The sequence below is a fragment of the Agelaius phoeniceus genome, chromosome 1 (genome assembly GCF_051311805.1).
Source record: "Agelaius phoeniceus isolate bAgePho1 chromosome 1, bAgePho1.hap1, whole genome shotgun sequence".
NCBI classification, from domain to species: Eukaryota; Metazoa; Chordata; class Aves; order Passeriformes; family Icteridae; genus Agelaius; species Agelaius phoeniceus.
The window spans coordinates 5,805,452-5,831,594 of NC_135265.1; the positions used below are offsets into that span (position 1 = coordinate 5,805,452).

At 41.4% G+C, this 26,143-nt stretch overlaps 1 protein-coding gene across 4 annotated transcripts in view; it reads left to right on the top strand.

Annotated features, from left to right (window-relative positions):
• LOC129118645 (sodium channel protein type 5 subunit alpha-like) overlaps window positions 1–26,143 on the top strand; it is a 218,246-nt gene that overhangs the window by 160,169 nt on the left and 31,934 nt on the right. For all 4 annotated transcript variants that reach the window (XM_077188165.1, XM_077188117.1, XM_077188218.1 and 1 more), the window contains 3 exons: window positions 4,687–4,807; window positions 13,952–14,106; window positions 17,973–18,146. In XM_077188165.1, coding sequence (XP_077044280.1) covers window positions 4,687–4,807; window positions 13,952–14,106; window positions 17,973–18,146 — 450 coding nt within the window. The remainder of the gene's footprint in view (window positions 1–4,686; window positions 4,808–13,951; window positions 14,107–17,972; window positions 18,147–26,143) is intronic.

Sequence of the window (26,143 nt, forward strand, 5' to 3'; positions counted from 1 at the left end):
GGTGTCAGTAAAGGGTCCATTATATGATTAAAAATTCATTCTATATCAATCATCAGAAAGGCACCGTAGAAGTAAAATCATTGGTGTCACGGGTGGAGAAGACTTGGGAGTACAAACTGGTTGCTTTCTCTGCCAAAATGCTGACCCATAAAATATTCACACAGCTTTGTGGAATCTGGCTTTAAATGGGTTTCTGCCTTTTAACTTAGATTTCTTCACTTACCAATAGGAATAATTCACTTGCTAAAAAGAAATATCTCATGCCTGGGTAGATTTCCTTAAATACCAGCCTTTTCTCACAATTTTTTTCCCTTTCAAAGTGCCATTACATTAGAGTCTTTTACCAATTTTATCCATCAGTCTCTTTGTTTGAATTAATATCACTTACTTTAATAGACTGTTGCTTGCTTCCTATTGTCTGGGGTTTACCCCCTAAAGTTATGCACCATTGTTCTTTAAATTCATTATTTTTTGTAAATTAATATCTCTGAGCCACTTATCTGACTTTTTTTACCTCTTTCTTTGCAACTCCCTCAACTGTTCCTTTTCTGAGTTCTTTTGCCAAGGAGGAAGTGCAATATTCCAAATACAATTTCTACAGGACTCTAAAAGAAGAAATAATATCTCATTATTGCGACATGATGCTTTCATATGGTTTTCTACATTGTTATATCCCACTGCAAAATCACACCTATTTTTTTTTTAAATATTACTCCAGGTCTCCAAAATGTCCATTAAAATTTTCCTGTAACTTTCCCATTGGTACTTTTTTAAATCATGTCCCATTTTGCTATATTCTCTCCGCACTTCCCTTCTCTTTTCCCTTCTGCTTCCTCGATTTCAATACTCTCTCCAATTTAATATTATCAGCTAACATGAGGATTATATCGGTCAGGACCTCTTCTGTATCTTTAGTGAAGATAATGCTGACCCTAATCCCTGCAGATTTCCTCCTCTGAAGAGAAAGTTTGTGCTATATTTGGATCCTTAGAATGGCTTTTCTCCACACAGCAATGGGTGAACCTGAGCCAATTACAATTTAGTTTAAAAGTAGGCTTTTCTGTAACAGACATTCAACTGTTTTCTTAAGGTTTATATATCATATGTCAATTTGATAGATCAAGGCTCTGATTTTCAGAGGTGAGGCAGAGAAGAAGGGAGGTAAGAGGGCTAAGCCTTGAGCAAACATCAACTTTCGATGAGATTTCAGCCTCTCACTGCTAAAGGTTTTTTGAAAAACACTTTCAGATCAATTTGCTGCTATTACAGGCACAAGCAGTGGGTGTGGAAGCCCTGTCCAGGCACTTAAAACAGTCACTCCATCAACAAACACTTTAAAAACTGCCTTCTGCAGCATGAATTTATGCACCAGGGGAAGATTTTCCAAAGAGGTCTCTGACAGATCCCTTGCCTCTGCCTGGCACACTTGCTCCTCTCACCTATTCCAAGAAAGAAGGAGGAGATTATGAATTTGTCCTCTTTGCCTTCTTTTGAGCTCTTTTCACCCTGTTTGTGCAGGATTCTCTTAGCACACAGGAGAACCACCTCACTGCCTTTATGTCTATGACATTTCACTCTGAGTAAACTCTCTCCTTTTCTCCTCTCTGTCTTTATTTAATTTACTTTAATCACAGGCTGCAGCAAGTGTTTAGTGATCTGTGATTCCCATGATTATTCCCTTTCCCTCCTCTCTCAGCTCAGTGTTGTGTTTACTTATTGCTGCTCTCCTGGGCCGTTTCCAGTTTTCCATGAGCATTCACTATTGATTGCTAATGATGTGTTAACTGGGTGTATTGGATCCCTTTATTCTCTGCAGCGTGCCTTGCCTGCGTCTGCTGGTTTGTATATGTGTATATATAACCTTTCTGGCTATTTTTCTACTTACATTTATATTAATTCTAACAGGCTCTTCCCCTTCTTGTTACTGATCCCCTTGTTGGATGATTTTAAGAAGTGTTTTTTTTCTTAGACAACTGAATTTTGATTAGCTACATTCCCCTCATCAATTGCTCTTGCATCCCTGACTCTTCCCTGAGTTCATTAAAACCTTCTTAATCCCTTTAACCTTTCTGGCAAAGAGTAACCTTTGCTTCCTTCCCAGAGTCATCCCTAATCTTTTCCTTCTCTCTCATATGTCTGGTTCCATTTTCTAGTCCCTGTTTAGACCCTCAAACCTTAATCTATTGTTTTCTGAATCCATGTTCATTGCCTCTTCTTCTTTTTGAATGCTTTTCAGAAGAAAACCTGTCTGTTTGCCTTGCATGTTCCCCACCTCCCTCTGACACTGATGGATTCTAATATTTCCTGGAAACTCCTCCTGATAAATAACTAAATAGTCTGTGATAATTTCATTGTATTTTGTTCTGTGAATTTCCTAACCTGTCTCTGCTAAATCCAGCCCTCTAGTTGAAAATGTTATCAAGCTGACATTGCTCTCACAGTTTTCTTTGATTTCTGGCTATTGGTAAGAATTATACCCAACAAAGCTTCTCTTCTCATTGGAACCCCTATTTTCTACATCCTACAGCTGCATATGATTTAGGACTATTTCAGTGATCTCTGTTTTGACATCTTCATAACAGAACACATAATGACTAAATGCACTCCCTAATGAACAGCATCATAAAGTTCTGACTGTGCTAGAACTTGGTATGACATTTTTTCCCACCATCATAAGCTGTTGTGAGTCTGTAGGAAATGGGCTCTATACGACAGCTGCATTCTGAATATGGCTTTTCAGAAGCTTTATCCGTATCTTGGACCTGTTCTGTTCTTTCTGTTCTCTCTTTTTAAAAGGTCTCTTCTCAATTGTTTGCAGATCTTTTGCGAGCAGCATTAAAAACCCTAGCCAAGACTATGACCTTCTGGATGCTGCAGCTAATTGCAAACAAGTAGCTTCCACCCCCGCTTGCAAGCGCTGCTGGAATGTTCAGTCTTGCCCATTTTACCCCAGGTTCAGCAGTTCTCTGAATTCAGCTATAAATTTTGCATTGACTGTGTATGCTGGAAAACAGAGGACCCATTTTCACATTAATAATAAATATATAAAGCTGTGCCTAGTCTCTTACTCCATCACCATCCTGCTTATGAAAATACTTTATCTGTACGTGCCATCTCTCATATAACTATCTCACAGGCTGTTTAAAAGCGTGGGTAAGTATTATTGCCCTCATTTTTTAAAATGAAGGCAATAGTATTGCAAGATAAAGCACAAAAACTTTTTAAGTGGGAACTCAGAGACCAGAGCAAACCAGTTCACAAATGACACGCCTCTCCTGCTTGGAGCTATTTGTCATTGCCATGACCCACAGAAGATACCAGCTTTGGTATTGCCCACTTACACCAGTTAATGCTCTAATACATCCAGAAATAAACTGTGAGCAGGACTGGGCAAATATCAGGTCTTTCACTTTAGTGGCCAAGCTATTTAGCTTGTAAAATTTAAAGGTATATCAAGTAAAATTTAATTTTGGATTAACGCAAAATAGAAATTCTTCATTTTAGCTAGAAAAAGAAAATAGGGGGGAGATATTTCCTCTTTTCTTCTAAAAAAAGTGTCTTGATTCTGTTAAAGGAAAGTTTTACCTGAAATGAAATTTCTATTTCATATTTGGGTGACTTACTGAATTGTGTATCATATTTCTTTTAATCATGAGTTTAGCCTTCAAAACAGATTTTGAAAATAATATATTCCCTAGAATTTTTTTTTTATCCACATCTGCTTGAGAGTTCCTGCTCTAAATAGATGAGACAACCAGTGCTTCAGGGAGTGGGAATATTCTTGCCCCATTTTGCAGAGGAGGATGTGAGAAACACTGAATTTAAAAAGTGCACCTAAGATGATGGTGTCAAATATTTCAGGCAAGTGGTAGAGCCCTTGGGACACTTCCAAAAGCCATGTGCCCCTCCTCCTGCATCACCTGGAGATCAGAATGGTGTGACAGAAAGGCAAGGGGCCATGTCATGTGCTGAGAACAAGTCAGGCTCAGGATGAGACAGGAGGAAGAGCCCTCTCAACATATTTGTACTTTAGTTTCCTGTGGCTGGATGCTGGAGGAGAGGCTGTCAGCAGGAGCAGAGCACAGTCCTGACTGAGCAGGTGCAGATTTCACCCACCAGCTGTGGGTGAGGAACCTCAGGAATGAGGCCCAAAATACAGGAACCCAAGGCAGGTCATCCAATTGATCCTTCAGCATTTCAGGAGATAGATTTCACTTCTGGTACCCCCCACCCAAAGGCAGGAGCCCTCAGGATGTCAAGCAGATGAAGTCCATCATTCCAAGGTTCCACCTACCATAAACCAGAGCAACCTGATCTAATGGAAGGTGTCCCTGCCCATGGCAGGGGGGTTGGAAATGGATGATCTTGAAGATCCCTTCCAACCCAAATAATTTTAAGATTCTGTGATTAATATTTAATGGCTGTTCACTCTCTTTCTGTGGTTTGCTTCTCTGTTGTTTCAGAAAGTAAGTTCAGTGTGTTAAGTTCTTGTTGTTGATGGGTCAGTCCCTGGTCTCAGGGTAGGCAGAGCTGTCACCAAGGAGTGGCACCTTGGGAAGTGCATGGCAATGTCTCTGTTGTGGTGGCTTCAGCTGGGGTGCTGGTTAGTGGAATGACAACTCAGATCCTTCCTTCAGGGCAACTGATCAATTTGTTTTCCACATCTTTGCTCTTGTTGACAACAAGCTTGATGAAATCAGTCTTTCTGAAGGCAGCACAGTGGATTTGACAAATCCTGCGGAACTGCTGGAGCAGATCCCCGAGTTTGCTGAGGAGCTGATGGAGCCTGAAGATTGCTTCCCTGAAGGTAAGAGCCTGCATGTTTCACTGCAATGCTTGGGCAAGAAACCTTCTTTTCTCCTACTGAACATCTCCCAACCTTCTCACCATGTTGCTCTGGTTGCTTGCAGTGGTATTTCACTGGGTGCACTTTGTTTTTTAGGCACTATAATGCTCCAAAAACACATTCAAAGTCCTTTGTTACCATTAGTCTTTGGATTTCGAAGGTGAGATAAGCCAAGAATGTGCTCTAAAATGCTCTGCAGCTTCTAAAGTCTTAGGCTTTTAAAATCATAATTTGTGCCATAAAGAGTTTTTTGTTTCTTTCTTCGTTTGTTTTTTAAATGCTGATTTTTGTCATTTGGCCAGCGAAGATTTTTGTCTTCCAATATGTGTGCATGATCAAATATGGTAAAGAACCGACCAGATCAGAATGTTTACATTGCTTAAATATATCCAGGCAGTTCACAGAATCTGTCTGGAGGGTTCATGAATCTCAGGGACTCTTTTCCATTTATTTTAAAGTGTGTCAAGATTAGCACATCCAGTAACTTTCATCTAGTCAGAGAACTGCTATGCAAAGGGCATTTAACATAATTATCTTAGATAACAACAGACCACATTTACATATCTCTTTTAATACTGAAATTCACCATCATTTTATTAATATTTTAACACCAGCCTGCTCCAAAACACAGATGTAAAACCCAGCTACATCAGAAGATCTGTGTTAAAATAAATATATAAAGTAAACAGCATCCTAAGTTATTTCTTCTCAGAGTGAGTTCTATTCCAAATATTATCTCAGTCAAATTTTTTGTTTTCCTATAAATCTGGGTTGGGAAAAACAGGGTTAGCTGAATGTAAGAATAGTCCCTTGAAAATTCAAGCATTATTATAAACAAAAACAGAGCAGCTCAGATGGGATCAGACAGAGATGATTTGCTGGGTATATGAATGCCCCTGAAGTCAGCAAAAATGTGCATCTCTATATCTGTGAGAAAGATGATTGAATGAGGTAAGGGAGCCCTGCAGGGCTTACAAATGTCCCTTGGATCTAAACATTTTTTTGGCAGCTCTGCTTAAAAGCAGTAGCCAAAAATTAATGCAGTTGACGGAAGAGAGCATGGTGTAACTATTCAGGCCCATGCAATAACATTTCAAAATTAGATCTGGTGTTTTCGTTCTTTCACAATATATTTCTTAATGGGGCTAGTGAGCAGCAATCTCTGTTGTGCCCTGTAAAGTGATTATGTTATAGATGCTTAAACAAGCTGGTGCTGTGAGATCAGTGCTGTTCAAATGCCAGTTTACAAATTCTGAAACTGTGCTTGGCCACGACCACCATCCAGTTTTTTAAAAGAAATGGGACAGACACCACACAACAGGTTCCCAGAGCAGCACCACTCTGTAATTTGATCTCTCTTAAAATAACCAGACCTACCTGACACTCCATGGTGCAGGACCACAATGGAACCAATCCAGTCTGTCAGCTCTTCCTCAGGGCTGTCTGTGGGATGCAGGGCTCTTCCAGATGGATCACTGGAAGTATTTAACCAGCTTTGAAGCCTGCTGATCAACCTGGCAGCAGAGAAATGCAGAAATGAAGACACAGTGGGCTGAACCCCAGGCTTGCCTTGGGTTACTTCCACCCAGGTTCTGGCTCCTGCACCCTTCCTCCTGAGCACCCCTGCTCCTGCATTTTGCTTTTACTCTAAATCTCTCTTAGTTCCTCACCAGTGCCTGTGCAAGTCAAGGTGTTTTTCTCTTGTCCCAGTTTGCAGCCAGCTGAGCCTTGAGCTCTAAATGGGAATTGAAGGAGAGCCTGCTCTCTTGTCCAGGGACACCTGCAGGTGCAGGGGACATCCTCCTCAACACATCTGCTTTCCTTTCCTGTGCAGCACAGATTATCCATGCACATTTTTCAGACTTTACTGTTTTGGCTAAATGTGATCACATTGCTCATGGATTTGGCAAAAATGCACAAACACAGTGTGATTATTTGCTCATAAAATTTCCACTGAAATTGCATAAACTGAAAGTCCAAATGATTCTTACAGCAATGACATTAACATTAGGTTTAATTTATGCAGAGAAACAAAGTGTTTTCCTGTAATCAACTGCTATTAAATATTTCCAATATTTTTGCCCAAACTTACTATTGCAATTAAACCTCATGCAGCTGTCACTTCAGTCTAGTTAAAAACCAAGTAAGCCAACTAACAGCAGTCTAATTAGCTGAGATGACAAGACTTTAAACTACAAAAATGAAAATATTGAAGGGAATGCACTGGGCAGGTTTATCTAGTGCTGCCTTTAATGACTTTTTATAAAAAGATACAGCAATTTTTGGTTCATTCGGGAGTATGAAAGTTAATATTTGTGAAAGGAGATTATGAGAAAAAGAAGAGGGAGAGGGGAAGGGTTAATTTCTTAACTTCTTTAGCTATCTAAATTCAAACTATGACATTTCTCAACGCATCCAGCATAGGTTATGTCCTGAACAAATATGTTCCAGATTCAGGCCCCTTTTTTTCAGATAACAAAGGCAACAAAGATAATGCATGTTCTTGAAATAGTTGCTGAAAGTTTGCTGAGGTCACAGTTTTCCGGGAGTTGGGTGACCCAGATAAGCCATAGGTCGTTTTTCTTGGGGAGACTTGTTAATGTGTTATCATCTCAAAATAGCTTTGATTAGGGTCAACAGGGAACATTCTTGGGTCAGGAAATGTGAAGGCAAGGTAGGGTCACAGCCCTGGCAGCGAGCAAGTATTGCTGGGAAGAACCAGATAGAAATGGAGAGACCATTTCTGGTTGCCAGTTGATGGGAAAGGAACATTTATCCAATGCCAGCTATTTGGGTACTTTTTCCTCCAGATGCCTTGCAACACTCCAGTCCTGTTACCTCCATCGGTATGTGTTCTCTGCAGCAAAATTTACTCCCTGTTTGGACATTATCTTCTGTGTCTCACAGAAGGTCATCCAAAGAGAGCCCTCAGCCCACAGGGCTCTCCTCTCTCCCAGACCCTAATAGGAGAAAGGTTCCACCAAGTCCTCAGGCGTAATTCCCCGCTGGCAGAGGTTTCGAGGGTCATGAGGGAATGAGCAACCTCGCTCAGCGCATGGTTGGTCGCAGCTCGTGACATCAAGGACGCCCAGAACCTTTCCATGGTTCTATCTTTCCATGTGACCACGGGGTAGGAGCCATTATCGCTCCTAAAATGCCCAAATGTCAGCTGGAAAATGCCGCGTGCCCAAGTGAAGTTGGTCTGATTAGCGGTGGGATCTGTGTCCTGCCCTTCCCAACCGCGGATAGCGGCTGTTTGGAAGCAAAAAAAGGAATAGAAGAAAAATACAGACCATTAAATGGAATAATTCTGAGCAGAGTTACAGGGACTGCCACTAGATGAGTTTTAAAGGCTGAGTAAAACCAAGCCAAACTCAACAAAATGCGTTCATTGGCATCCTAGGAAAAAAATCATGGAACAAACCCAAGTTTTAAAGTATCGCTTCCCTCTGGCTGTCATACCTGAGATACTCTGTGCTTTTCCACCAGGAACAGCGTGCTGGCATTATGTTGTACACAATTCTCAGGCATCATAAGAATCTTACAGCCCTATTAGGCATTCAGAATTAAACTAATACAGGTTGGACAGGCCCTCTAGATTTAAAACTCATCCACCCCGTCACTCAAAGCACAGATGACATCAGTGGTAGGCCAGGCTGCCCACTGCCTTTGCTCCAAGGCATCACACTCCTTGATGATGGGTTTTGAGGAGAGTAGAAGAAGATAAACAAGAAATGTACCCTTGTTAAGCCCTTGGAAGGGTAAAAACACCTGGCTGTGGTTTTGTCAGATGCCCTCTTGGCAGCCCCCAATTGTATCACACAAGTGAAATCTCAGCTCTCCTGATGTGTCTCAGGTACCCAAATGCTGGAGATAATGATTGTTAATCTCTCATTCACACTATAAAACCCAGCTTTGTAGTCACAGAATCATGGAATGCTTCAGGTTGCAAGGGACCTTAAAGGTCATCCCATTCCAACCCCCCTGAGTGAGTTAGTAGTGGGGCCAGAAGATGAGAAAAGAGTTAAATAAGAAGAGTCTGCTGAGATCATGTTCCCTCCAGCATGGGGAGAGAGTTGGGGTCTTTCAAAGGGGGTACAGTTGGGTTTGCTCTCTTATTTGTGCATACCCAGGTAGCCAGACTGGTCATTAGAACCCCATCTTGGCATATATATATATATATATATATATATATATATATATATATATATTAAAAGCCATGTTATGAATACCTGCCTGCTTGAGTTCATGCTTAGGAAGCTGTGTTTTGTGTCAAACCAAGCAATGCTGTAACCAGCGTTCAAAGCTAAGGAAAATACTGTTTTGTTCTAAAAATGAATGTCCCAATAGTTGAGAACCCTTGTGTAAAGGCACTCACAAAATTGCTGTGGTTTGAACACAAGGTACCACATTTGCTGGACAACAGAATGGGAAAAATGAATTGGTGTTCCTGGTTTATTGAGAGAACCAGCAGCCCAATCCATCCAAGGCAAAAATAATAATTTTATGAAAATTTAAGTATATATATTGGTGTGAACAAGCAGTGAACTTATAAATTCTTTGCCCATAAGCCTAAAATCAGTAGGCTTGGCTGTCAGGCATCGAGGAGGAAGGTTTTGCAGTGTAACTCCCACATTTACAAAGAGATTTTTTTTTTTTCCCAATGCAGCAAGGTAATGCAATCAAATCTAAGAGCTCCATGATTAGAGTGCACCAGGCTAGAAAATGTGAATATGGAACAAAAGGGATATTTACACAGAATGCATTGTATATTAAATTCCTTCTTCTTTTTTTTTAAGATATATTTTAATCTTTAATTTGTGCCATGGGACACCCTAATGACTGAAGGGACTATTTCCCTTGTTATGAAATATGACTGAAAAGTAAATAATATCATGGTGTATTAATGTATTTGGAAAGGCTTCTTGGTAAATAGGCCTCTGTTTTATGAGAAATGGGATGAAATATCCGAATGTCAATTGAAAACAGACATTGTTCTTGGACAACTTGGCCACAGATGCAGCTCAGAACAGCTTCACAGATTTACCAGTAAATAATTCAGCCCTTTGGGAGGACTTCTTCCACTGTTTTTGTTCTGATGAGCAGTAATCTACCAACCAAAAGACCGTGGTGGAAATGAATCACTTTGCTCTCAAAAACGATGCAGCCCAACATGAATTACAGTGGCAAAACCAAGCCCTGGCAACATCACAAGGTGGTCAGAGTCTTCTGCACAACCATTTCCCTCCCAGCACCGATTTCAGTGGCATAGCACAAATCTGTTGGACCAGGCAAGATGAGTAACTGTCATAAGAAATGCCAGAGGTTTTATTCCTGCCTCGACACTTGGTGTGATAAAAGGTGTTAATGAATGTTCTCCTTCATGTGGATAAAAGTACACCAAAGCTGAGCTTTGCTGACCACCTGCCTTATTATAGGAACAGCTGGAATTAGGATTGCTCAGACCCTCTCCAGGTCACGCCTTAGACGCATCAAAATTATTTTGAGATTTTGATTTCACAGAAATGGGTAAAAAATAAACCAACAAAGCATTAGACTACAGACCAGGGTCAAGTAAACTTTTTCTGTTTGGTTAAGTGAAGTTTCCAACTCAACAGTAAGCTTAGGTCAAGATGACCAGAGCAGTAGGTTACCAGCATTAGAAAGAGTCCAGAAGGCGTGAAAGAATAGCCAGAAAGGAAAATCACAAAATTTAAATAGAAACAGGTTTCTACTAATTCATTAAAAGACCTGTTTGGGGTCAGGTTTTTTTCTTCTTTCCCTTTTCTCTTTGTGAATAGTTAAAAGCAGCATTTCATCTGAATTGCAGACAGCACAATTATTCACGGAAATACTGCTTGACATTAGCAATTGTAGCAGAATCTGGTCTAAACATTTCTGAATTGGACCCAATCAAAAGCATGGCATTTAATAGCACTGTGATTTTAGGCTGACTCATCTGATAAGCTATTTTGGATTTTTCAAGGTATTACTGTCAGTAACTAGGACTCTTTTTTCAGATTGAAATTGCATGAAAGCAATCAAAGAGCATTAAAAAAAAAAAAATTAGTGGTGCTACCTGGCTTTCTCTCTTTAAAAATACCTCTTTGTACTTGTAGACTATCAGATGGAAGCCAACTGAATCAGTAATAACCTGGTGTTGTAAGTATTTCCCATCACAAATGAAGTGACTTTGGAAGCCACGGTGCCCTGTTCATTAGTGTCTAATATGAAGGTGATTCCTAATTTTAGCTGTGCCTGGGCTCAGGTAATCATGTAGGCTCCCTGTGTAGTGGAACTCCTCCAGGGAATGATTCATCCAATTTTCTTACAGTGGGGAAAACCACTTCCTGGGAGATTCTAACCTTTTCCAACAGTATTTACAGAGCATTTATACTCTGTAGGAGCATGGCAGAGCATTTCATACCTGTTATTGGCTGGGGCTAAGCATTTGTCTAAGGGACTAAAAAGTCAAGTAACCATCTAGGTAGAAACTTATGAGAAAAGACTGAGGTGTTTCTGTATTAATGTTTTAAGTAAGAAAAAAAGCTGATTTTTTTTTCCAAATTGAAATTAGTTTTGGGAAGGAGATTGATGCAAGGAGAGATGCAAGCAGTGGCTACTTCCAGTACAAGGGGGGATTTCTGCTTAACACAAAAAAATCCACACTTAAAGAGTGAACAACCTGCTCATTAAGCCATTCATTTGATAAGTGAGGAATTTCAGCCCAAGCCTTTGATCTTCCTGATTCAAAGCTGGGGTGACAATGAGGTGGGCAATCTCCCTGAATTATAAACCCAGAGAGTGAGCCAGACACCTGAAAGGTGGTGGTGACCATGGGGGCTGTGGGGTGAGAAGCAGTGCAAGAATTTTCTGGCAGAACTGCTGAGATGCAGGTGATGGTGCCCTTGGTCATGTTGTGCTGGTGGGATTCTCCTGATGGGCCTCTCTCAGCAGAGAATCTGCTTTGTGAAGTCTGTTCTGTGTACCTACTTCCTAAAATACACCCAAACCCACATGCAGTGCCAGCTGTGAGCATTGTACTGGTTTTAACAAAAAGTAGTGACTAATATGATGTCCTTTTATCGCTTGCCTCGATTCTTTAGTGTTTGGGATTGAAGTGCTTAGAAGGATAATTCTTGCCTTTGCTGAAGTGGTACCTGGCCTACAAAGGGATAGAGAGCTGGTTCTTATATTTCTATCTTCTCCCAATATTATGCCTTTCTAAAAAAGTTTGAAAAATACAGTGTATTCCAACTGAGCCCAGAATTTCTCTGAGTTCCAGAATACAGTGGTAAACTGGGAGATGCTGTGGGTCTGTGTGATGCAGGCATTTAGAGAACAAGTTGTTATGTGCTATGACTACCTTTACATAAATAATGTAATTATTTAATAATAGTTAATGGTTTATTGTCCTTATAATAAGATTAACCATTATAACCTTAAAATGGTTTACTGTCCTTTTAGTCCTACACCAAAACCTACCACAGCCAAGAGCCCACACCTAACCAAAATCTCAGAAATGTGAGGGGAAAAGTTCTGGGGGTAGATCCTCTATGAAGGATCCTACAGTTCCGCTGCTGCATAGGAGGGATCTGGGCCAATAAAAACTCACAGAAAATGCCAGGAGCACCAGAGCAGACTTAGCAGCTCTCTTGCTCCTGGCAGAGCCCCGTGCCAGCACAGCCCCAGTTCCAGCTGCTTGGGAATCCCAACATCCCAGGAGCTGCACTTGATCTCCTCCCATATCACAGTGGCTGAGGTGCCTCAGCTGGGCCACCTTGAATGAGCAGCATCTGCTCTCTCTGTAGCCCTGGCACTCGCCCTCTTTCCTCCCCAAGCTGCCTCCCCTAAATATTATTTCTACTCACAAAAACACTGCATTGCATCACCATGGGAAGACATCCATCCTCCCTTGTCACTTCTCACCACTGGCTGTGTGCTTCAGGACATGTTGGTGACTTTGGCCACATTCCAGCTACAGAAGCAGTTGGCCTGTGGCTTTTTTTCTCATGATTAGGCTAATAAACCTGCACAGTTAAGTTTCTTATATACAACACATGGACTAAATGTAGGGTAAGAAGCCTGCTTTTGAAAATAAAATAGTTTTTGAGGGTTATTCTCATCAGCAAATGTGAAGTTTGAGATTATCTGATGTAAGACTGACTGGCCGGGACAATTTCTGGCTCCCAGGGTCCTCTCACACCATTTTAAGTTCTTGCCCAGCACAAGGAAATGCACATTGGTGTTTTTGAAGAGGGAGAGAGGGATCTGTCTGTTACCAATGACAATATCTTTTTGCTACAACAAATGAGTGTTGCTAAGGAAACTAAAAATGGCCATGGTCTTGCCTATCAGAAATCCTTATGTGGGCCCCATTACCAGCACAGCACTTAGCTATCACACACTATTTGTCACTGAGGTCAGAAAGTGCATCATTGGGGATCCTGCTATGGAGCAGATATCTAAATTTCTGTGACATCAAAGGGGATTTAACTGCCTCAGTGTAATTCCAAGATTGTTCTAATGCCTTATTTAAGCTAATGAGAGTCCAATAGATCAAAATCTGCTCCTGCTTTTGCTGCCTGAGTCTCTTCAGCACATTGGTCCCATCTGCACTGTAGCACCTCCTCTCATCATCTCTCTTTCATCAGATTGCCACTTTTAATCAGTAATTCCAGTGGTATTGTACTAGCAAGAAAATAACCTTCCTCCATTCAAAAGGATGTGGAAGCTATCACTAATAACCTCCCAGAGTTATTAGTCCTGATCAGAAGTGCTGCCTGAGCTCAGTTAACACTTTTTGAATGACCTAGGGCACTGGTGACTCATGGCCAATATATTCTGCATCACAAAAATCATTGGGAGAACTCCCTGGGACACATTTTAAGTGATTTTGAATGTTTTTTAATAGAGGAGTGAGAGAGGGAAATGGAAGGCAGAGCAGAGAGATTTTGTGAGGAAGGAAAGACACTGTACAGCAATCTATTGCTAAAAGAAATTTTCCTTAGCAGCTTTTTATTTATTTTACTTTCCTTAGAAGCTTTAAGAACTAAATGGGCTTTTTTTTTAACAATTCCTTTGGTTTTGTTTCATTTCTTACAGTCTGTGTGAGATTCTTCCCATGCTGTTCAGTGGACATCACAAAATTTCCAGGCAAAATTTGGTGGAGGCTGCGAAAGACCTGCTACAGAATCGTGGAGCACAACTGGTTTGAAACATTCATCATCTTCATGATCCTGCTGAGCAGTGGAGCCCTGGTAAATGTGACAGCATTTCCTAACTGGTTATAAGTGGGCATGGGTCTCCAGTGTTCTCCAGTTCAGCTGTCTCTAAGATCTTATGGTCATTTCTCAAAGCAAAGCATTTTAGTCTGGGGCTAAAACAGGTTGTCAGCTTTTCTGATTTCACCTGCCAATACCATATGGTGGGGAATTTTCTTCTGCTGTGACATAAAATTCTGACTTGCACATGTTTTGAAAAGAAAATCCTTGAGGAAGTCTGTGTGAGGAAGTTTGCCAGCACTGCTGCTTCAACATCCCATAGCTGCTTCTCCATGAGAGTTCCCATCTGGAGGCTTGCATTTTGCTCCAGGGGTGGCTTTGTTTTTTCCTTTTCTTTTCTTCTTTTTTTTTTTTTCCCTTTTTTAGCACATTCTGTAACCAGCAAATCAAAATCATAAAAGACACAGAGAGCAATGAATCAGTGCTATCCATGGAGCTTGTGTTCCTGTTTTGAATGCACCTTAGGTTAACACTCAGTACCTTCCCTGCACAGGTCCTGTTTGTGCCCAGGTGAACGTGGGTCTATGGACACTGGTTTGCAATTGCCCAGGACTCTGACAGGGAATCCTCTCCTCCTCAGATCCCACTGCATTCTGGAATTATCCTCTGTGCATTTTCAGCCCTGTGCTCTTCACAGGGATGTGTTTATATTTCTCTTTTGCATATCAGGAATGTCCCTGGAATTGGTGGGGTTTCTCCCAGGTTTTTATCTCAACCTAGAGCAGAGATTTCTATCAAGAGTTCTCCAGGCTTTAGTCTGGTGGTCACCAGTGATCTCCTTTGTGATGGAGTCAGACACACAGTTATTAAATTTGCAGGCAGTGCCAGGTTTGGACAGGTTATCCATGCATTTCCAGAGGTCAGGATTGATTTCAGCCAAGTGGGTAAATCTGCCTTAAGCAGAAGGCAAACATCGTCTTAGAAAGCTGCCTGCTTCCCCTCACCTGGAATAATCACAATAGGAAGGTGTGATGAAGGATGGCTGTAAGGAAGCAGATTTACTAAAAAGAACTGGAGAGGGAGCAGGAAAAAAACAGAATAAACTCCATCACAGCCCTGCACAAAAGCCCACCACCCCACTGGACTGTATAAATTATGCTGTTCTTCCACTCCAGTTGGCATCAAGGAGGCCTCAGCTGGAGCACTGGCTTCAGCTCTGGGCACTGCACTTTGGAAGACATGGGCTAATTGAAGAAACTCCAGAGAAGAGCAACACAAATTATCAGTGGCCTAAAAAAAGAGGAAAAAACACAGAAGTACTGAGTTTTTATGTAGCTCAAAGAAAGTCTCTGAAGGGAGAGGTGAAGGTGGAAATACATAAATGTTGATGCAAAAAGGGAAGGAAATGGATTTACTGTTCTCCTGGTCCACCAGAGATGGGCTGAAATGTCACCCAGGGGGTTTTATTTTATTATGAAAAATAAGAGGCTGAAAAACTTGGGTAAATAGTAGGCTTCTGAAAATTGTCACAGCTTTGCTGAAATGAATGGACTCTGACAGTTTTTGCACCAGCTTGAGCATCAGAATGTTAATTTTTGAATACATTTTAGAGGGGGAATGTCGTTTGCTATAATATGCTTTAGATGAATACACTTCCTTACATATGTAATTAAAAGTGCCTTAGATAACTGAAGACTGCAATATAAAGCTCATTTAATTTAAATTGCATGCATTCATTTAGTTTTTGCAGCTTTCAATTTAGCCAATGCAGTTCTGTATAAGGGCAAATTATCCTGCATTTTCTCACATATCAGCACCGTGCTTCAGTATTTGGACTGGAGATGTTGGAGGCAACACACAAATTTCAATTTTTTTTTTCCTGGTGTTCTGGGTTGCTCTCTTCCAAAAACTGAGCTCATCTGGCTGCATCTCTGGGACACCCTAAGTTCTTAAGGGAGAAGAGCTATATATACCTTTAAGCCATTATATATATATATGTATGTGGTTAAACCATCAAAATATATCTTCAGCTTACTGCAGAAGATCCAAAAACCTTTCTTAAGATTTTAAGCCATAAGCACCCAAATTGGAAGCCTACTTTTTAATAGTAATTCTGGATAACACTGCAGGTATCCTGCTTAAATCTTTTTTAACACACAAAGCAAAGCAGAAAAAAAAAATAAAACCCCTTCTTGATATTTTATATGGCAGAGGTTTCATCCATTGTCACCGTGAAAAAATGCAAAGCACCAGAATTTTGTCATTTGGGTAATATCCATAGCTTGTCCAGAAGTACAGAAGTGTCCAGGTAGCACATTTTTCATCCCTTAATAAGCTGCTTCCTTGACTGACAGTGTGCTTTTAGTAGACAAAACACAATGTACTTTTGGACAAGCTAATAGAAAGTAGGGAGAGCGAAAGAGGGAGAGGAGGAAATCACTTTAAATGGTTTGTTGTTATTTTTGCAGTAATTGCAAAGTACAGCAAGTCATCTGACAAAGTGAGTGAGCCCCTAGGAGAAGTGATAAACTCCAATCTGTGCATTGTTTTCAGGCTTTCTCCAACAGCTCTTTCACACCCTTGAAATATCATTTTTGAAGGCAAGATAGGAGACAGGGTTGCAGCGAAAACGTCACCCCAAAGTGTGGGGACAAATAGACAAGCTTTGGCACGGGCTGCCAAAGCTTTCTTGTCAGTTTAATTACTGTTCCCTGGCAGGCAAAAGAGCAGTGTGACTGCCTGAGTGACAAGTACCACACTTCTTGTATCTCCAGGCACTGGGTGTTTGCTAACTTTTTGAAGCTTCTCAGAAAGTAGCTACCAGATCTGGAAATATGTAAATGCAGATAATTCAGATGATTAGCACAGACCCTCTCAAATTATGTTTCTTGCTGCCAAGTGCTCTGGGTCACACGATGGGATGAGAGTAATATGTCACAGCTTGGGTTATCCAGGTTACAGGGACTTGGGAGCAGCTTGTGTAACAGCAAAAGTAGCTGGGGAAGCAGAGCATAATTTGCCTTGGAAGCCTCAAAACAGGTTGCATGTTGGCAAACCTGACACCAGGATCCTGCCTTTTATTTGACTTATGTTATAAAGTGAAGGCTAAATTATGAGACATCATTTTCTTTCTTTTGGGAAACATATTGGTTTATATCTTAAATATTTTAAAGGGGCTATTCAGTTGCTCGTATTTGATACAGACACTGAAACTCTTTTCATAATGCTCTGCATGAGATTAGTTGGAGAGACAGATGAGATGGGGAGATAGATACCTTGACCTTTAAAACATTATTGTTCTGCTAAGTGAATAATAATGAGCATTTCTTGAAGCAGAGAGCTGTAGCCACCTGAAATGTGATGGCTGAACAGAAGCCAGGGAACTCCAGTACTCCATAACACAGGCAGGTTAATAACCCAATTTGTCATCATTAGCAATAAGATCTATTTGGCTAAATGCAAGGGTCATATTCTGCCTCCTAAATATAGACATCCTGTGCCCTGGGACATCTGAGGTACCTGGGTAGCATTGGCACAGCCAACAGGAGATGAGGCAGGATAAATGTGGAACATTTTGGGGTGGCACTCTGCTCATGGGTTCACATTCCAAATTCAGGATGCAGAAGCTTTTCCTACACTCAAAGTCTGTCCAGCCAGTACAGCCAGGAGAGCCTGGAGAGAGACAGCCAAGCCTGTGTCCATTGTAGGGGAAAGCTGAACAGATCTCTCAGGTCAGGGCCAGTTCTGTTTGTACCTGAAAACTCTTTTTAATTGTAATGTTAAAATACATCAGAAATCACAGACTGTACGTGATAATTTATCAAATATAGACCTGCAGTGCAACACCCATGCTTTCCAACAGGGCTCAGGAGCAGTTATTAACCAATCCTTTGTACTTCCAGGCCTTTGAAGATATTTACCTTGAAGATCGAAAAAACATAAAAACCATGCTGGAATATGCTGACAAAGTATTCACTTACATCTTTGTCCTGGAGATGCTCCTGAAGTGGGTGGCTTATGGCTTCAAGAAGTATTTCACCAATGCCTGGTGCTGGCTGGACTTCCTCATTGTAGATGTGAGTATCATTTTGGAACTACAGCATTTCTCATGTTGGGTTTCGCAGTGGGTGGGAAAGGGCTGTTAAGTTTGGCAGCTTTGCATCTGTGAAATGACAGCTGTCACTCTGATTCTGAGCATCAACCCTAGGCAGAGCCCAAAGGAGGTTTGGATGTGTAACTGAGCATCCCCAGAACCCAAAGCAAACAGGAACGCTGTCAGCGGTGACGTGGATGTGTCACGCTGCTAATCTGAGGCACATCCATCCCCTTCCCATCCCCAGGAATTCTCCCTTTCCTTCAGCATTTAACACCTCATTCTGTTGCTGGCCATGGGTTTATGTACAAATCCACAAATGGGATGGGACTGCTGAGGAACCGCTGTTTATTTTCCAGCATCAGCCTCATTACATGGTTATGACAATGGGAAGATGCCAGCAGCTCACATCCCAGGCAGCAGACAAAGAACTTCATGTTACAGTTTACGTTAAAAGTTTTTTGACCAATCACACAAAGCAAAAGCACATTGACAGTAGATTTATCCAACCACTATAAGCACACGTACCCTTGGTTAAACAATGCTTGCTTATTCTGAATACAATACTTGCTTGTAAGCCTTAAAACACAATGCACAGAGCTCCATTATTAAGCTTAAAACTTCCTAATGTCTTGCTAGATATACTTTTCTGTAGCTTAGAGATTTATTCTAGCCGAGTGTAAATACACAGATCATTGTTTTATTTGTCCTTACTTTCTACTTCTCATATAATTTTTATAGCTCTAATTGCAGCTCTGCTGTTTCTGAGGCCTGCCTTTTGCAGCTTTCCCAAAACCCTCTGATTTTAAGGATTTCCCCTCTTGGTACAACTTAAAAGAAACTTTCATAACCATGTCATTTATTAACTACCTTGTGTTTCATAGCTTTACTATAGTCTGTGTATTACTTGCTTAAAGGATCTTTTTTGCTGTGGAGAGGTGAGCTTACTTTTGAGGACTAACTGCACCATTTTTTGCCACACTAAATGACATTTAAGGATTCCCACATTCCACACTCCCAGCTAGCACAGGGTCCAGCTACCCCAGCCTGCTCCGCACATGACCTGGGCACAGCAGTTTTGAGCAGATTAGAGGAGCTGTCCTTGGCCGAGCTCCTGGCCAGGGTGCCAGCAGTGTGTAACAGCATGTTCAGTTCTGGCTCCCAAATATTTACCAGTGCAGGAGTCCAGGAGAAGGTGTGAAAAGTCCTCTTGGCAAAGCGTCTTCACTACTACAAAACGTCGCAAAATACTCCAAATCCTTGAAATACCACCACGATTACTTCTACTGATTTAAGGATAATCCTCAGAAGTCTGAACAAAAGGAAGCTCATGCCCTGGGAGTGTTGCTAGTACCAGATTGGGCTCCTTCAAAGATTCTCTTTGAATTGATGTGGGATCTGCCAAATCTGGGAAAAGTCAGCAACACCACGTCCCCCAGATGAAGTCTAACATTTCATCTCAGTGTATCAATGAGGCAATAATCTCCCTGAGGCCACTTCTTATTAGCTTCAGGTATTAATGTGGGAGGCTGGCAGAGCTTTGCCATGATTATGTAATTTATTAAACTTCAGAGAAATTATTTTTCCCCATTTTACATCTGAACCTTGACTCCAGGGAAGAACTGCACTTTCTTTGGCCCCAGCCCAGGAGAGCACTTCAATGGGACAATTTGCTTGTTTGAAGTTATGGTCATGTTTAAGTGCACTGCTGGATCAGAGCCTTTGGAAACTTCTCCAGAGCTTTAATAAATTGATTTATGAAAAGGAAATTCTTTACATAAATTGTAGGCCATAAATTCTTCTTTGCATATATGCTTAGAAACCTTTTAAAGGGAAGGCACTCATTTTTCTCAGATTAGCTCCAGCAGAAGAGGAAGGCCTGGTTTAATTATTTAACCACAAAATTGGAATCTACCTGTTCCTAAGTTGTGGCCCAGCTCTGAAAACTGTTCTTACTGTGATTTAGGTGACATAGCTTTTCTTTTCTTGTTCCTCCATCTCCAACTCCAATAGGACTCACCTAAAGTACTGGATGGGCTTCCAGGAATTTTTTGTTCAGTGAGCTTCTGAAGACTGGAAGGGCCAGATGAGGGATGAATAATGGCACAACCATAAGCACAGGTCTTCCTGATGGGAGCAACCCTGTGCAGAATCAATTCACTGAGGCAGCTTGGAAATCTGTTGCAGTTTGAAATTAGCCATACACTGTAGAATAACATTTACACCAAAGGGAGTAAACCACAAAGCTAAATTCTGTCCTTTGTGTGCAAACCCCCTTGGAACAGGAGCCACACAAGAAAACAAAGTCCAAATGTAAATTAGGTGCATGTTTGCCTTTTAATGGTGGAGTTTATAAAGACAGATTGGAGAAGCAGCTACAGATGGCCTGGGAAAGGGGCTTCACCATCCCCTGTCACATCCTGTGGCATAAAACAGGGGGGACACCAGCCCTGGGACTCCCCTTGTCCCCAGAAAATAAACCCCAGAGCCTTCTTAGTGACTCAGAATGTTTTATTATCTCAACCCACATTTAAATGTTCCACCCACATTTAAATGCTCATTTTGCAAGCTCCCAGTCCAACCAAAATTTGCTACACCCTTGAGTTGTTTTGGTTGTTGATTGACTCTAGGCCATCACTTGCTCTTTAGTGTTCTCAGTGAATAAATCTTTTCCCCCTGCACTATTCTTTTCTTAAAAATGTTTTCCCAGTGCAGATTATGAGAACCTGGTGTTATATTTTTAGCAGGTTTAACAGATGCTTTTCTCCTACCCCATTGCTAACCCTGCCACTCTGAATTGGCACAGTAATATCCTATAATTTTTCCAGCACACTTTTTATTTCAATTTACATTTTCTTTTTGGTGCTTTGAGAACCAAATCACTGCAACTGAGCTGCAGAAGGCAGTGAATGGGTGAATTAGCTGCTCCAAAAGAAGCAGATGAACCACTTGTCTGATTTTCTCAAATTTATTTGTTTAAAATTATTCACTTAAAAATTCCTGATCTGCAAATTATTCATTAGTGGTTTGGTATCAGTATTCAAAATTCAAGCTGCAGTGGTCGATTTTTGATTGGACATGTGAAACCATCTCTCATCTGTGTTTTCTCATTGTACAAATGCAACTCTGAATCTATTTTCTGTTTTGAATAATTCATAAAACCAGCTCAAAATTTGCATGTATTCACTATTTCTAAATAGGATTTGAACCCAGAGGGGTTATAAGCATATTGCTTCTGAATTTATTTTTTTTTTCTATATATCCTGCCTTGTGAAAGACCTTTGACACTGATTTGGGCCAGTGGAACAGCAGTCTCCATCTGACAGTTGTGGATTACTAAAGAAAATTCTGTTTTGCAATGCCTAAACATCAAAATACAGAGTAATCCACAAACTGAGCTATTTTTGCTGGATGTAGAATCCCTAAAGGATGATCTCTGGTAATGGGCTTCTCAGCATCCCAAAGAAGTGTGCTAGGGGAGCAGAGAGTGCTTTCACATACATTGCAACACAATAATGCCCTCTCAACAACTCTGCTACAGATTTCTCTGGGAGGAAAGAGAAAGGGTTAATCAAACCACAAAATGCAGGCTCATTTCAGCTCAGGGCACCTGGGGAAGATGCTTTAGATGTCTGCTGGAAGTTGGGCATACTGAACAAACATCAATGCACATCCATACGAGTTACCCTGTGAAAAAGAAGTGCACTGCTAAAAGTAATGCCCTTCTACACTGCAAATATCAGCTCTCTGTGCTCATGAACTGCAGAGGTAGCCCTCAACCCACAGCTCTTTCCACATGAGGGAAAGTCAGATTGCAGTATATCTGTGCAGACAGATAGAAGTGTAGACAGACATCAACATCATCATCAGGAGTGACATTTATGCACAATCCTCTTTCCTTGGATGCATGGGCAAGTATTTCCACAAAGAACAGATATTTTCCAAACATCCATTCAATCAAAACCTCTTTGAACAAAGCAGATTAAGTGAGGAGCCTGAACTTGGCCAGGGCTGGAGACAAGTGGCACCCAATGTGTTTGTGGGAACTGCTCTCCGCCAAGCCTGTCCTGCAAAAGCAGACAGAGCTGGGCTTTGAAATAAGGAGCAGAGAGACTCCACCAGCTGTGCAGGCTGGTGTCATGCTTGATGTTCCTTTCAATTGTTTCCTCTGACCTATAAATATTATCTTGAGCTTATCTAGCTTGAGCTTCAGCCAATTAATTCTGAGCTATGTCCCAGTCTCTGCTGACAGCGGATGGATTATTCCATTGCATGGTCAGTTTGGGAAAGACATCAGTCTGGGCTTAGCATCATTCAGAGTCAGGAGGTGTTGCAGTCAACAGCTTCTTCACTCACTGCTCATGCACTGGAGGCAGAGGTGAGAGGCTGGAACCCCAGAGAAGCTGTCACAGAAAGCTCATGGGAAAGAGGTGCGAACTCCCAACTCATTAGTGAGAACGCTCAGGAAAAAAGTCACAGTCAAGTTTCATAGCCTGTGGCATTCACGAGAAATCCTCTTAAACCTGGACTAATGTCATCACTCCACAAAAGTCCATTATCACAAATCCATCATCTCCATTGCAGCTTTTGTGCTCAGTTTAATTGACCAAATTAGTCTCAATCCAGGCTTACAAAAACCCAGCCTGATTGTCCCGTTCTGATTTCAGAGATGAGGGTTTCTCCACCAATTCTTTCTAAGATTATCCTGTCTTTCAAGTCTTCACATGCAGAGAAAGCTATTTTCTTAAACAATTGCTTTGTTATGGATGTTGGCAGCCTCCTTCCCCTCCAACCATCTCCAGCAATGGGTGGTCCTTGCACTGTGTCCTGCAGCAGGGAGGGGAGGGCATCTCTAATTCTCAGTTTTTGCCCTGATGCCCCACTAGTTTCTCTTCACCAGGGATGAAGATTGTTCTTTCCACCCCTTTTCCATCTCCCCTGCCTTGGAGGGAGGGGCTCACAAGAGTTTTGGGTGGTGGATCTGTCTGCAAAACAGCTCAAGCATGGCTCAGCAATGGATTTGAAGGCCAGGCATCTCAAAAAATTATTCAACAAATCCACTAGGCAGGATTTTGTAGATGCTTTTATGGAAATGAAATTATATGTATTTTTCACTCTCCTCAATAACTTTTGTGAGTGATTCTAACACAGCATGTTTCTGGTGTTTGCCTGGAGCTGCTCAGTTGGTAACTGGAGATTTGTATTCCCCACTGAGCAGCTCTCCAACTTTCCTGTTTGCTGCCAAATTTCCTGTTTGCTTGTTTGAGATCTACTCATGGATGTTCAGGCATTAAATGCACCATCACTTTCCCTGAACACTTAAACAAAAATAAAGATATTATGTTTTCCAAGATAATTCCTGGAAAGCACTTGCTCTAAGATTTCTGCTTTAAATACTTCACTGTCAGACAAGTTAAAAAGCAGCCAATCCTTGAATTTGAGATGAACATTTTGAAACAGTCTTTCTCTCCCTAGTTAAAATTGAATTGAATTAAATTATGCCCTTGTGTCGGATTGTCTTTAAGTGACAATTAAAAACTTGCTGTGTGAAGTAAATATTGATGGCTTATGATTACTTTAATTGTTTTTTTCCATCTGTATTCCCTGTTGATTAACAAGGTGATTTCTGTTTGCTGTACCAGTAATTACACAATCTGCTGTAATGAGTCGTTCCCAAACAGCACTGAAATCCAATTTGTATTCTTGGGACATTACCCTAAGAGCATGTGAATTTTGTCTAGTTTCTGTTCAGAAAAGCACAGAGGAGCAGAATGACAAAAATACAACCGAGGCAAATTAAAGATAATATGTCTTGTCACTTGAAGCAGCATCTTAAGAGAGAACTTATTAGTGCTCTCTGTGAGCTGTCAAAAGTCCATGGGTACAGCAGGGTATTATAACTTCAGAGTTGAGTTTTTGACTGGCTTTTTCCCAGTTCCTCACAGCAAATGCTCACGTAGGATTTTTGAAGTTGTCTCAGTGCACATTCTTCTGAGCCTCCCTGATGGCATAAACCTCCCAGATAACCAATAGGAGTGAGATTCCCTCTCCAGAAGCCAGGGAGCTCGGTTTTGAAGAGAAAAATAAAAAGGAAAAAGAAAGAAAGAAGGAGAGAGAAAAAAAAAAATGCTCTTTTAGTACATATTGGCTAATTGAGGATAAGTGACAAGAAAAAAAATCTGCATGAAGAAAGGTGGTTCTAATGTGTGTTAGCAGGCCAGTGGAGGCTGTAAATCTCCCTGCTGCCACCCCACACTTTATCTCAACACAGCACATGCTAAAACATCCTAATGTCTGGTCTTATCTTGGTTTGCACCTCATGTTTGTTACCACATGGGTGCTAAAAGGGGAGAACCCAAGCTTTGCCAGGAGGAAGCACAAGCTGAGTTTCAGACAAGGCACAGCAGGACAAAACATACTGCAGCTGCAGGAAAAGGGGTGGAAAACAGAGGTGAGGAGAAAAGTCCACTGTAAGCCTAGTTCACCATCTGCCTGCACCTTGCAAAGTGGTTGGGAGATGAATAATTACTGCAAATGCTGAAGGATTTCAATTACTGAAGCAGATTTTCAACTTTCAAAAGTGCTGTAAAAAAACCCATCTCCACTCAGATCTTGCTGAGCTAGATTTACCAAACATTTTTGTTTCTCAAAGTTATTTAAAGATGGAGCACTTTGCAGTCCTTTTTTAGAAGACTATGCTTAAAATGAAAATAATTAATAAAATCCTGGAGTTCTTGCATGCAGCTTGCTTGACCCTTTCCATCACTGGGAGCGGAGCTGCCAAATTCCATACACAGGGGTGTTCTCCCTTGCATGGAAGAGCTGAGCTGGGAGAGACACATTGGCTGTGTTTACCAGTCCAGAGTCTCACAAACTCTCCAGGGACAGAGGAGGATGGGGAACTGTCCCACAGTTCCCCTCCCTGATGACCAGCACCTTTGAAACCCCAGCTTGCAGATCAAAAAAACATCTTCCCACCATCCAGGATGGTCAGGAGCTCAAGAGACTCCTCCTGAGGGGGAGGGAAAAGGAACAAATGAAGGGGTAGAAGCAGCCTGCAGAGGGACAGGGATCCTTTATTAGTGAGGGAGAGATGAGAGGAATTGGGATGAAACTTGAAAGCTGTGCCTTGGTGGTGTGGAGACTTTGTGCAGACCTCCTACCCTGGTATGGCTGACTTTGGGATGTTTGTGCTAAGGCAAATGAAGGTTAACATTCCTACTTTTGGTATGTACTCCTTCTTGTACATTATCCTTCCTGGAAGAAGTCAGGGGTCCTACAATTCTTCAGAGTCCTTCTCCCTTCTGGCAGATTTAATACAATATGGACATACTCAATACAATTCAGGATCAATCAGGTTCAAGAACCCAACCAAATTGAGTTGATTTTCAAGCCAAGGCTTTCCTGTTTCCCACAACAATTTGTTATTTTTTCATATTGATTTGGAACATCTGGTTAAATAAATGCTTTAGGGAAACAAGCAAATCCAGAACAGCACCTTGAGGAGGCAACACAAACACATTTTTTCTCTTTTCGTTGTGCTTGCTGGGTTGGTTTCGTTGGTTTGGGGTTTTGATTTTCTTTAGGTTTGGGGCTTTTGTTGGGGTTTTTTGTTTGCTTTTGTTGTTGTTGTCATTATGTCATATTTAAGTAGGGTTCATTCTAATCCTGTCCAGAAAGAAACTTGCCTTCACCTCAGCACCTCAACTCCCACCAGCTGGGATGGAAATGCAGCAGAGTCTATGGGGCTGAGCCCCAGGGAAATGTTCTCTGCCAGGATCCCTGTGTTCACCCCTGGCATGGTAACCCTGCCTTCACAAAATAAATAATAACAAAGTCCACTCCTGACTGCAGCATTCAGCATCAGGAAAGCTCCCTGGGATGAAACAGGAGGTGGCTTTGGAGACCTCTTTTTAGGGGAGAAAGTCTTTTCTCTCCAGCTGCCCTGAATCCAGGCTGTCTCCACACAGCATCTGGATG